The sequence below is a fragment of the Macrobrachium rosenbergii genome, chromosome 30 (assembly GCF_040412425.1).
Source record: "Macrobrachium rosenbergii isolate ZJJX-2024 chromosome 30, ASM4041242v1, whole genome shotgun sequence".
In the NCBI taxonomy this organism is placed as follows: domain Eukaryota; kingdom Metazoa; phylum Arthropoda; class Malacostraca; order Decapoda; family Palaemonidae; genus Macrobrachium; species Macrobrachium rosenbergii.
Genome location: NC_089770.1, coordinates 9,856,009 through 9,870,546, shown reverse-complemented (window position 1 = coordinate 9,870,546; position 14,538 = coordinate 9,856,009). Strand labels below are relative to the sequence as shown.

General features: G+C 36.8%; 1 protein-coding gene across 1 annotated transcript; it reads right to left on the bottom strand.

Moving 5' to 3' along the window:
• Nucleotides 1–6,115: 6,115 nt before the first annotated feature.
• LOC136854766 (uncharacterized) lies at nucleotides 6,116–10,231 on the bottom strand. The gene is made up of 2 exons (XM_067131344.1): nucleotides 9,253–10,231; nucleotides 6,116–7,535 (listed from the first exon to the last, which is right to left on the bottom strand). Exons 1-2 carry the CDS (start codon nucleotides 9,253–9,255, stop codon nucleotides 6,546–6,548), a joined length of 993 nt encoding a protein of 330 aa, XP_066987445.1. The 5' UTR covers nucleotides 9,256–10,231; the 3' UTR covers nucleotides 6,116–6,545.
• Between the last annotated feature and the right edge of the window lie 4,307 nt (nucleotides 10,232–14,538).

Sequence of the window (14,538 nt, the reverse complement as noted above, 5' to 3'; positions counted from 1 at the left end):
AAGCAGCATACAAATGACCGGGGGCCATTGAAGTGTAAGTAACGCCATCATCTACTCTTTCCCATGCTGTTTTGTCAGAAAAAGGGCTTTCTGTCATACTTCTAGACTGTCCTGCAGATTCAGGATTTGATGACAGTACATTGTACCTGTTACTTGTAGACAGAGCACTGTAATCAGTGCTTGCAGGAGTCTTGGTGTGATCAGCAATGGAAAATTGACTCCCACTGGGGAATCTAGCAGACAAGCCATCATAACTGCCGGTCCCAGATACAGAATAGCCTCTTTCCACAGAGTAACTGGTGTCCAAGGACAGAGGGTATTCTAGTCTGCCAGCGTTGTTCCTCCATTCTGCCAGTGTTATCATGTATGCGTCTTCCGGTGAGGTAGGAAGTCCACTGCTACTCTCGCCGGTAATTGCAAGTCTCCCGACATTATCTCCCTCATTACCATGGGAGGCAAAGCAGGATAGTACCAGCACCACGAATATGAAAGACTGCAGCTCCCTCTGGAATAGTTGGAATGGAGTTAAAAGGAATTTCTCATCATAATGAATTTTTATAATGTACATCAATGCGCCTGAAGTTCGGAGCAATATTCTGTATCGTTTTACAAAACTACAGTTGATTTGCATCGAAACCTCATAATGTTCTCTCGTGCAATGTTCTAACAATCTTATTCTGTCCATAATATTACATTTCCTGTCTCTTAGTTTAACTACAATACCTTAAAATAAAATTGCTTCTACGCCCTATGCATTACCACATTTACATCTTTGTCTATTATCTCCGGCATGTAATTTAGCGAGAAAAATGGAATTTGAAATTCTCAACCATCTTTCACTTTTACTTCACATTTCATTGTCTGGAATTTGCTGAAACTATCAATATATAATGTAAGTGAATATAGGGGAGAGCGGGGCTAGTTGCATCGCGGGTAAGTTGCATCAGTGGGCATAACTGGCAACTCGGTGCCTGTAGTAGGCTGACAGGCGGTTCAAATGTGTGTTGGTCCGTGCGGACACAGCTGCGAGAGAGAGAGGCGAATTGTGCAAGAGCTTTTGAATTTATGATAAATTTACTGATTTCGACCTTGGTAAGTAATTTTTATCGATTTCACTATTTTTCTTGTACCTCATGTATTTATATTAGTAACAGTGTTTTGAAAATATCTATATAATTCTGTTCTATATGCAATTATTTTCCTTACAAATTTGCATTAGAATGACCGTTAGTATATATCTAGCTGGCGATCAAATTTTGATTGTTGTCAAGGGCAAGTTGAATCATTCACGATGGGGCAAGTTGAATCATGATTCAACTTGCCCCATTAGTAAATTTATTACATTACTTTTAATTAAAATATTCTTATGCATTCAACTCGTTTTATTAATTTCAGAAATGAACCCATTCCTTCTACTTTTGCAGCAATTGACACGCTTCTCTCCATTTCTACAGCAGTAGAAACACAACCTTCTTTCATTACTGATGAAGTTGAAACTGCAAATGTTGGTGAGTCTTCACTTTGCCCTGAAAAAATTATGCCTCATCCAAAAGCAACACCTCGGAAAAAGAAATACAATACAGGCAGAAAAGCACGTAAGAGTGCCATATTAACAGACACACCTGAAAAAAATGCTCTGTATGCTGAAGCCACTATGAAAAAAAAAATAAGAAAAGAAAAGCCACCAAAAGAGGAAGCAGGAGTTTCCACACAAAGTTTGATCCAAAAACCAGCTGTAAAGTACGACACATCCAGCTCAGACGACGAAGACTGGTATTGTCTGATATGTGTAGAGCCCTATTCAATAGCAGGCCCGTGAGAAATGGATTCAATGTAGTACATGCAGAGGATGGTCTCATGAGGAATGCTCGGGAACAGATAGAGCTTTATATTATATTTGTCATAACTGTGAATCTGACGATGAATAAATTTAAGGTTCATCGGTTCAGTTTATTGTGGTTTTTGTATTTACTTATCATTGAAATAATCTCTCAAAAATTATAATTTGCTTATGATTCAACTTGCCTTCATACTGATGCAACTTGCCCTGCAGATGGGGTAAGTTGCATCAAATATATTTTAATTATATATCAAAATTAAATATATAAGAAATTATTTTTATTAATATCTACGCATGTGAACTCGATGATGAGGTCTTGTATATTTATATATGACAACTGAATTTCAATTAAATGAATGTTACACAATTCTGTAGAAGGAAATGTAAAATTTGATGCAACTAGCCCCGCTCTCCCCTACGTTCTTACGAATAAGCCTTTCCATTTAATAATAAGAGGGTTTAGAGAGACACGAGACAGCAGACACTGCCACATTAATCCTTGACGTGCTGGATCACAGATGAATCCACTGTGCAAGAAGTTTCCGTAACATCAGGCGATTTTCTCTAGTACTGTACCCGTGAGGTTCATCAGGAGCTTGTCGTTTTAATGCACAAAGCCACTAACCTTTAATTACGCATACTATGCACTTCTTGTATACTAAGGTCCTACGGTTCAAACACCCCTGCCATATAATTCTTCCAGCACCTACTCTCCCTTCCCCCTTTCAGCTTTCGAGCTTAAATTTCCAGATTATACACACTAATCCCCAACCATTGTTCTCCATGTAACCAAGCCATTCCAACCAACTTTAACCACACCTTCGTCTCATCTCTTTGCATCTGTGTATACATAGGCATGAATATGTACAGCAATCCCAGCATGAACCTGAGGTTCAAAGCTCATTTGCATTTCTGTGAACAATGACATTCCCGGAAAAAGTTATGAAAAGGCTGAGGCTCCTAGAATACAAGCATTATCAACACCCAAGTTATTTCACCAGAAAGTACGGAACAAGAGGAAAAAATATCACGCAGAGAGATTTCCATCTCTTCAGTAGAAGAATCTCAAACGTGGAATCACTGTCTTACCATGATGCTTTCTTTGCCTGTGGCTGATACCTTACTAATCGATGCAATGGAAGACGTTCTTTTATAGCCTCTGCAGAAATGAACGTTGTTATTGCGCTGACTTGCAAATTTAATTTTAATGAAGCCTGTTCTGACAGTATTATTGGGTACTCGCCTCGCGGAATGTTTGAGAAACGAGAAAAGTTGCAAGCAACTTTCTTGGCGTTTTCCTAATATATTTCCCTCAACTTACAGAAACAGAGTTTGAAAATTTAAAGATACTATGGATATGAAATAGAAAGAAAGTCACATCATTCAACCCAGTTTAGTTCACGGACTAAATGAATGCCCCTTTCACATTTATTCTAATTAAAAAAGATTAAATTAATCATACACCTGGCAGCAATAATCGTTTACAACCCCAACAAAAAAAATATTCACTTATTGGTATATCTCATTAATTTTCAGAGTAAAGAAAATCAGAATGAGAAGTACGAATCCTTTTGAGAAAGGCGACGGGCACCGCCTGTTTTCACGTGAGTATTCTTGAGCAATAGAGATGTGTAAACATTTTTCCATGGGAGAGTACGCCCTAGAGGTGAAGATACCATTCCTATACATTAAGAAATACCTTCATTTAAGGAAAACAAAAACATAAGGAATTATATATATATATATATAATATATATATATATTATATATATATATATAATATATAATTATATATAATATATATATATATATATATATATATATATATATATATATATATATATATCTAGAGGAGACGGACGAAACCGCACATCACTAGGCTGTCTTTTTATTTTATAGCCAACGTTTCGTGATTATTTACAGAATTATAGCCTCAGGGCTGCGCATAATAAAGATAAAAACAATTACCAGTACAATCTTAGAATTAATTTCGACAGTAAGGAACTATATATATAAATATATATATATATAATGTGTGTGTGAGTATTATTCAGGAAATGAACCGTGCTCATATGGAACAAGCCCACAAGGGCTATTGACTTCACATTCAGGTTTCAAAGAATATGATGCTCATTAGGAAGTAAATAGACATACACACATACACATACTCGTATGTGTATATGTATATATATATATATATATATATATATATATATATATATATATATATATATATATATATATATATATATATATATATATATATATATATATATATATTTTATTTTCCACTAACAAGTTGCTTGTTAGCAGCCTCGCCTTCGTGGTAAATCCCAAGTCCTTCTTCAGGTGAAAGAAGAGAATATTTAGGCCTGTCTCTTAAAAAAAAAAAACTGTTATGCCGTCGCAGACCTAAGTAGAGAATTATGTGACTGGTAGTTAGCCATCAGCAGTGAAGCTATACTCAGGTTTGAGAAAAGATATGGGTCATCCAAAAGTATGTGCTATGACCTAGAAGACTAATAACCTGTGGATCCACTTTATCTAACTGGGAGAGATGCTTGATACACTTACATACATATATATTTTATACATATATACCATATGCATATACATATATATGTATATATATATACCATATATATATATATATATATATAGATATATATATATATATATATATATATATATATATATATATATTTATACATACACACGCACATATATATATACATATATATATGGCATATTATAAAAAATATATTTATATATATAAATATATATATATATATATATATATATATATATATATATATATATATATATATATATATATATATATATATATATTCTGACATTTAATCATGCAGTTACTTTATGTCCTAAAGTAAGGTTACAATTTTGGATAGGCCCATTTTAATCTATGATAGATACAAATTCAACAGCCCGTAGGAATATCGAAGTGCATTTGCCGTTCCACAAATGGAAAACTGTCTCATGCCACTCAGAGAAAATATTCACTGATAATGGATAATAGACAGTATTCGAGTACAGTAAAATCTTGTGAGCTTTGGGATGCCAGGCCTTGGAAAGTTAATTAAATTCACAATTTCTTTCATCGAAATGAGAGAGGAACTTTCCACTGCTTTCCAAAGGGAAAGTTATCGTTGTCAACAGTAACGACATATGATATTGAGACTGAAGGAAAACACTCGAGTCATTGTTTATAATATGTGTATATACATATATACACACACACACACACACACACACACACACACATATATATATATATATATATATATATACATATATATATATATACATACATACACACACACACACACACACACATATATATATATATATATATATATATATATATATATATATATATATATATATATATATATATATATATATATATATATATGTTTGTGTGTGTGTGTAAAGGCTTTATTAAGAGGAATCATATGAGAAAGAAAATTGATAACTTGGTCTTAATTAGGACAAAGTGAAAATAAAATTACATCTCAACAGATTTCTTATATATATATATATATATATATATATATATATATATATATATATATATATACATATATATATATATATATATATATATATATATATATATACATATATATATATATATATATATATATATATATATATATATATATATATATATATATATATATATATATATATATGCATCTCCCACTCTCTCTTAATCTGTTAGCCTTCCAGGCCTCGCTGTGACCCTTTAACCGACAGTCGTTTATTGGTGGCCACCCCTTCAAATCTTGACCACGTTCAGTGAAGAAGCTATTGCAGTAATCTTGGAACTCTGTTCCTTTTCCCGCATTGATTCCTATAGATTTCCCTCCTTTACGAGGCAGAACAGGAATGTTCCTACAGGCCTGGGCTAGATAAGAATATAATGGTGCTTGTTTTATTGGCCTCTGCATTGATAAGGGATATTAGGCCAAATAAGATTGTCTGTCTGTATTTCCAAGCTGGGAAGGAAAATACCTTTCACTTCTGAGAGCTTTCACCTCCCGACGTTCACTTTCATTGGTGAAAGTTAGTCAACAAAATTTTCCAAGAAATTTCGACTTTCATTTAAACGATTTTGAGGGTGTTCACAATAATAATAATAATAATAATAATAATAATAATAATAATAATAATAATAATAATAACAACCGCCTTATTATGAAAGAATTTTGCAAACACTTTTCTCAAAGACAGGAGACAAATAAATACACCAGAAAAAGACAAACATGTTTTTATTACCTTTGGTTGGTGAAAAGTTACACTATCAAAAATATAGTTTACAATCTTTCTCAGTTAGAAGTTTCAGTATCAAAAATATAATCTTTTCTTCAAACCCGGTCAACAAAATCGGTGCAAAATATGACAAAGATGTCTGTCATCAGAATAAGTGTGAGCAGAGCAGACGTCATCGGTAAATTTAACTGATCATTAAAAGCACAAGATTTGAAGCATGAGTTTTTTTCACCGAAATTTACAATTGACTGATCGAATGGTCAAAAAAAAAAAAAGACATGGCGTTACAAGAACAGAATTTACGCGAAAAAGATGATGGATTAAGAAGGTTGTAAAAACATTATTAAGAACCACACTGCACTTGATGACCAAATTTGGAGAGGTTATCTTATTAGGTAATAACTCTAGATGCCTATTTTCCATACATACTGCCTCCTCCTCCTCCTCCTCCTCCGTACATACCTCCTCCGCCTCCACCTCCATGTCCACCGCCACCACCTCCGATAATTCCTCCTCCAATGCCACCACCTCCTCCACTGTATCCTCCTCCGCCACCTCCACCTCCTCCACTATATCCACCGCCTCCTCCTCCAAATCCGCCACCTCCTCCAATTCCACCACCTCCTCCTCCTCCACTGTATCCGCCACCTCCTCCAATTATTCCACCTCCTCCAATTCCTCCACCTCCTCCTCCACTGTATCCGCCACCTCCTCCGATTCCTCCGCCACCTCCTCCGATTCCTCCGCCACCTCCTCCAAATCCTCCTCCACCACTGTATCCTCCACCACCTCCTCCAAAGCCACCTCCTCCTCCCCCTATTGCCGGCGCCGAGTATCCTGTATCAACTATAGGTGGAGAATATCCTGTATCGACAACCGGAGCGGAATATCCTGTATCAACAACTGGTGGAGAATATCCACCACCAATACCTCCACCACCACCACCGCCAAATCCTCCTCCTCCTCCGCCACCAAATCCGCCACCTCCACCTCCTCCGCTGTATCCGCCACCACCACCTCCAATATCCACGGAAGGAGCCGAATACCCGGTGCTTATTGAACCGCCTCCTCCGAAGCCTCCTCCTCCTCCTCCACCTCCACCCTCCACCTCCACCCATCCGCCGCCTCCTCCAAACCCTCCGCCTCCTCCAAAACCTCCGCCTCCTCCTCCGAAGCCGCCACCACCTCCTCCAGAAGGCGCAGAGTACCCGGTATCCACAGACGGTGCGGAGTAACCCGTGCTGATAGGGGGTGCTGAGTAACCCCCTCCTATTGATCCACCGCCCCCGCCAAATCCTCCTCCCCCTCCGAATCCGCCTCCATGGCCACCTCCATCGCCCAGGCCATAGGAGGCCAAGGAAATTATGGCCACAAGGGTAGCCAAATACCCTCGTAGTTTTATCTGGAAGGAAAACAAAGTGTTTAATTCAGAGAGGTATATAGTATACATAATCAGTAGCTAAAGAAGAGAAAGACTAGTCACTACAGAAACTTATAGTACGACTTCATGGCAAGATTTCACAATGATTCTTGATTTATCATTATTTATTTGTTCATTATTCATTTATTATTCTATTGATTTATTATACATTCTCCGTCCCATACCGACTAGTCACTACGAAGATAAAGGAGGCAGCTAATCACATTCGGAGATATCTTTGCAATATTGATTCTAATAAATGATGCGAGATATTTTCTTCTCTTGGAAAACTATTTTCGCAAGAAATTCATAGCATTGTTTAGTGGCTTTCCAGAACTGGCTGTTTGACACATTTCTGGAACGCGTGGGACGAAATCTGCTGCTAGATTGCCTGTTTGCTATTTAGACATTTGGAAAGGGGAAACGTAGAAGGAAAAGACATTGCTACGCAATCATGTTCTCTGGATGTCAGCAGAGTTCGCTAGGAATGCACGACTAGGCTGTATCAAAAAGATTTTGTTGGCATATTTTTAACAATCTAGATAAATTTTTTATTCCTTTATTTTATCTTTCTTCGTCCTCTACTTACGAACAACTGACTCTCCTTGCGAACTGAAAGACGGAATAAGGAAACAATCTAACTGATAAATGCCTAAATAAGCAAAAGTGTTGGAAATAATCGCAGAGCTTTCATTATGGGAAGTCCCATGTCACTGTAGAATCTGACTAGAAGAAAGTTCTTACGAGAGAGTTATTTAAAAGTCTGACTGGACTGAAGGATTTTCGAGAGAATAAATTTCGAGTCAGGGTTTTCCAGACTTCAAAAAATGTCTTTCTTTTTTTTTATTATTGTTGCCGCTTACGATACGCTGGAATTGTGCAACGTCTTACGTTATTGTGGATGTTTAAAGAATTATGTCATTCGAAAAGGAATTTAAAGCAACGCTAAAATTGCCTTTATTTCTTGTGTTCGGACTGCATCGAGAATGCTGCAATACTTTGAACTGTTTTTTCAGTTGCAATCAAACCTCAGGCCAATCTTTCACAGTGATGAGCTCTGTAATAGCATGATTTTGAGAAATGATCACTGACAGAAGAGCAAAAATATTTCCTTGTTCGGTTCAACTAGATTTATTAAAGGGCCTCACTAAATTCACGTAAAATCAGTATGGAAGCTTTCCACAGCTAATTCACCTGAAACAGCATGCAAAGTCAACGCAAATTCGCTTAAGTTAATTATAGGAGTTTATTTCAAATTAATCTGAATTAACCACACGAGATTTCATTTCAAATTCATTTGATTTCACTATAGGAGGGGTTTACTGGCAATTAATCATCAAGGGATTTCACTGCAATTCATTATAGAGACTGCATTGGAAATCCTCTCAAATTCACTGCAAAAGAACTTCAGGGCAAATTCTATTATATAAATTTTGACAAGTCTTCATGGCAAATCGTATATCATTTTAGGATCATTCTGTTAAATTCGTCGTAAGAGAACTTCGCTGCAAATTCTAGAAGTCAGTATAAGAGAAACGAGTTTTAGTTGTTACACCTTGAGACACAAGACGATTTGCAACGGGAAAACGAAAACGACAACGCCATGTCACCTTTCTAAACAAGACTCGGTTCTGCCGACAAACCGAGATGATGGTGAGAAGAAACGGAAAAATAGAACGTGAACTCTTTCCAGCCTTACCATGGTGAAGTTCCCCTGGAGATGTCGAGCTGGAATCTCCTACCTGTCGAGGGTGACGGCGCCCATTTTATATAGGTACAGCAGCAGAAGAAAGACGGGAAGGGCCTCCCCCTACTACTACTACTACCAACCTACTCCCCCCCCCTCCTCCTTCTCTTCCTTCTCCTCCTCCTCCTCAACCTGACTTGCACTTTCGAACCGGCAGGGCTGTTTCTGAATCATATTCAAACACAGGCCCTTTCGCGCAAGGGAGGTATTGGGGTCAGTGGCTAATCTTTCTATTGTCTCATTTTTTCATTCCTTTTGGATTTACTTTTTTTTTTTTGTTTTGTTACTTTTCTTAAAGGTGATTTTGGGGTAGGGGTTGGGTGTAGGCGTTGGAAGGGGGATTTTGCTGGACGTTGATAAGAGGTGCATACGCTTTTGGGTACTAGCTATTTTTTTTTTTTCTTTTATTTTCCATGCCCTTCAGATTCAGTGCTTGGCTTTTGTTACTTTCTCGGTGACTGTGGCTATTTATTTTCTTCTTTTATAATATTTTCATTCCCTGCAGATTAGCTAATTACTTCTTCGCTTCTTCTTGTTTATCAGTTTTCTCTTCTAGTATTTTTTGTATTTCCTTTGGATTTACTTTTGTTACTTTTCTTAAAAGTGGTCTGAAGCAAAATTGTTATTAGAACGGAAAGGTCTTGAAGGGAATTCCATAATGTTACAAGTAAAAAAATAATGGGATGTTCCTTTCACGTTGTAGTGTAGGATGATTTGAAAAATGAGTAACTTGACAAACTAATGATAAGCCCAGTGACTTGTGAAGCCCCAAGTCAATAACTCCTCTTTCTTTTTATAGCTTTCACTTTTATATCATGTGGGACATTAGTATGCTGTTGTATGCCTCGTTCCTATTGTCATACGGAAAGGTCATATTGCTAATGGCTTCCTGTGTTTTGCAGATAATCATAGAAAGCAAGAATGATTTATAGTTAGGTGATTATCCAGTGAAGGGATAAAACCAGCGACAGTGGACTTGTAATATACAGTACAGTAAACGTCTAGATTAAAAACGATAAGGCATCCCAGCATTGAAATTATAAATTCTTATTTTTCCAGTACGGTAAAAGTACACAGTTGTGGATATCTATCTCTCCAATAATAATGATAATAATAATAATCATCATCATTATTATTGGTGTGCCCATATGATTTTCAATAGAATGGGCACACTAATAATAATAATAATAATAATAATAATAATAATAATAATAATAATAATAATTATTATTATTATTATTATTATTATTAATATTAATTTATTATTATTATTATTATTACTATTGAAGAGTTAGGTTCCGCAACTGTGTTCTTGTACTGTATTGAAAAAAAATATTAATTAAAAAATTTAACACTGGCAACTTTATCATTTTTAATCTTGTCATTTACTGTATATTACAAGTCCACTTTCACGGGTTTTAGTCCTTCACTGGATATTCACGTAGCTATAAATAATAATAGGGGATCGAGACAACAAGTCCCATCCTAGGGACAATTTGTACTGTACTGAACTCCGATCAAGGTACATTCATCTCCCATACCGGGGGATACTCAATGTATTTGATATTATTATTGTTATTATTGTTATTATTATTATTATTATTATTATTATTATTATTTATAATATGTACAGGTCATTTCTAAAAGGCTTCAAAGACAGCAAAATGTTGCTGTAATTTTACCCTTTCAATTTTTATAAGTAATATTGATATCGCTACCTCTGTGAGAAAGTAAAGAAGATCGTAGACTGTTTCATGAAGTAATATAAGGATGCTCAGTGTATCTGATTTCATTATCATCTAAAATATCCATAGGTCATTTCTAAAAGGCTTGAAAGACATAGCAAAATATAAAAGTAACTTTCCCCTTTCAATTATTATAAGTAATATCGATATCACTACCACTGCAAGAAAGTAGAAAAATATTAAATTATATTTTTTTCTGGGTGTGACAAGCGGCTAACAACCGCATCCCAAATACCAGTGCTTTAAAATGGGGTAACAGAATATTTGTCCGTTTTGAGAGGCAAAGGACCACAATGACACCTGCGTGGCCAGCACAGTTGTGTGTTAAAGGGAAAGAGTTTACAACGTGCTGCTGAAGAGCCGTCTGTGTGCGCGTCTGGGGGCTATGGAGAAAACTTACTGTGACCCATTTCAGTAGTTTTCTCCATAGCCCCTAGACGCCAAAAATGAAATGAAAACCTGATGGTTAGTTGACTGGACCAGTTAACATCCTCTAAATCCATACTCCAACTAAGGATGTGTGTGCGCGTCTGTGTTTAATTTTATATAGCTGCATATAAAATATACAAAATTTGTTGCATTCTCTTGGCTGAACAGCAAAAATAATGTTATACTACGAAATATTTATAGATCCGCACGAACCCAAAAAATCACAATATGATTATTATCACTATACGAAATATGCCTGTCACTATTGCCATTAAATGACCATCCTCGTTGTTCCTTTCTCTTCGTCGATTGTTCTTTCTTCTGTTCATTTTATTCCTTCTCTCCGGTCTTTAACCGCGCGTGCCTCGCCCACATCTCAACCATACATTTAACTCTGCAATGAGTTCTTTCACAAATGGCGACTCCCAGCCTCGTAAGAAAAATACCAAGAGTCGCAGACACGCGTGGAAAAACAAAGTTATAATTTATTTTTCTTTCAACATCATCATCAGTAGTCTCTTGATCGCTGAGTCCTTCACATCTATTTCAGTGGACTGAAATGAACTGGTACTCAGCATGACATCATGAGCAGTAATCCTTGACAGACGCTTAGTAGCAGTAGTAGTGCGGATAGTAGTGGTGGTAGCAGTATTAGTAGTAGCAGTAGCAGTTTCGTTTCGTTCGCTATGAAGACAATATTCTTATCGGTGTATTAAAAACACTGAAAGTTATACGATTCATATGTCATCACTTCCAGATACTAAAAAGAAAAAGATTAAAATATATATCTCCACCCTCACCCCATTTTCCTCTTTCACTGTTTCTAATTTCGGAGCTGACACTTCCTTTCCTTTCACTTTCGGCCCACTCATTTCATTCTTTAGGAATCCCGTATTCATCGCTGGAAGATATCCATTATGACTCGCTTTTCAACACGTGGTAGGCAATGAAAGGCATGCAACCTGGAAAAGAATACGTAATCAGCGAACGGTTCCTCCGTCAACCCCTTTGTCATTTGATGAACCGTTCACGGTTATGAAACCACAATTAAAGGAGGCTTGGCAAATCTCGTGGGAGATTCTGGTTGGCGGTAGCCAGAAAATGCTAGATATTTCCAAAGTCACCCCCCCCCTCACCCCCCAAGAAGTATCACAACACTGATAATTATGACAAGCAGTTGGGAAACTGCCATTCGCTGCCTTTCAGATGTTACACGCACGCACAAACGTGGTTCAAAGTGGGTGATCAATCTTAGTCACACATTGGGTTAATTTAATCTAAGCTGGCATATGCCAGTACGGGCCCATGCCCTAAGGTGCTAAGGTAGCCAATAAGTGCAGCAAGTGTGACAGGGATTAGCAGGCCTGGTGTTGACCTCTGTACTCCGCCCTACAGAGACGATATCATATTCATTATTAGATGATCGACAACTCCCCTTAACCCAGGACACTTAACTGTGTGAACTTCAGACCATGTATCTCTAATAACCAAGATGAGGTTGGATGTTTATTTTCAGGCTGATTTCTAGCACTGAGCATGTGCTTGCAAGGTCCGTGTTTAAATCCTTGCCTGCTACCCACCCCTTGTCTCAACTGTGTTTGGGTTCAAGTGTCAGCTGGGGTCAAGATGAGGCATGAGGCTAAAAACATAATCCCTAGACTTGCTAAGAAATGGAAGGCTCTACCCATTTAGTGTCAACCCCTCGTGAAGGAAAAATGCTTTCGGTGCACAAGATGTTAACATTAAACCTAGTGACCACGCCACAGTCATATTTCAGCTTCTGAATCGTAGGTAGTCCCTGGACAATGTATCATTCACCTCTGTCTTACATGAAATCTTGCTTACTGGGCTTAAAGCTCCTTCCTTAATAATACGTCTCCTTACATCATTTCATTTTCATCCGTTTCTATGTCTTCCTCTCTTCCTCCCTCTCGGTACTTCTGCATTACACACTCTTTTCACCAACAATAAGCCAAGCCATCTCGGAATATTTTGACTAATGGAATAAGCCCAGTGACGAAATATAATGAACACAAACAAAACATAATTTCGAGAGATAGAGTATATAATCACTAACAGTGTAGAGACATCGCACCGCAGAAAACACACTTTTTTCCTCAAGCTTGTGCTCTAATTCATCCTTTCATCGCGTTAACCATCATACCACTGTTACCATCTCAAAATTTCTCACCCTTCTAATTCTTTTTACTGAACATTTACTAAGCTACTAGTTCATCTTAACAGGGGTCCCTCTTTTTTCTCATTCATATACAACATCCACATTTCACTTCCATAATATAGACTTGGCTCAGCAATCCTTTCACACGCTCCTACATTGGTTTACATAGACATCAAGTCTCTTTCTAATATTTTGCATGCACCCTGCTGCCTTCCGCATTTCAGCTATCCGGTGACTCATCTCTTTTCTCATATTCCTATCATTTGTTGTATTTAATCCTAAATACCTATATGAATGAACCACCTCCATTCTCCAGCAGTGCATATCATATTAACCTTATAACTTTAAACCAACACACACCCACACATATACATACATACCTACATACATGATGCATACATATATAAATATCTATATATACATACATATGTATATTTATGTATGTGTGTTTGGGATTTTTAGCTAGCTTTACACAATGCTATTTAATCGCATGTTAACGTCACCGTTTTGATCCAATAATTTTCATGTTATCGTACGCCAAGACATACCCAAAAAAACCTCTACTCTGAGAAAATCAGCCACTCAGCTTTGGGGAAATTTTCATCAAATTATTTATACATTTATATTTACCTTCTGCTCACATCTTTTTGATCATCCGTATTTTCTCCCTTCTCTCCTTTTGTATCTTGTTTCTTTTTTTTTTTAAATGACGACGAAAATGTATTATGGTGTGATGATAAGTAGAAATGAGATACACTTTCTAAATGGCGTCTGAGGATCCGGAGTGTCAAGAATGTCAACAGTAATTTATTTCGTGCATTTTGTTTTATTTTCTTATTTTCATTTTTGCATTTCAGCCCGAAGCAAAATTCATTTCTCTCACTC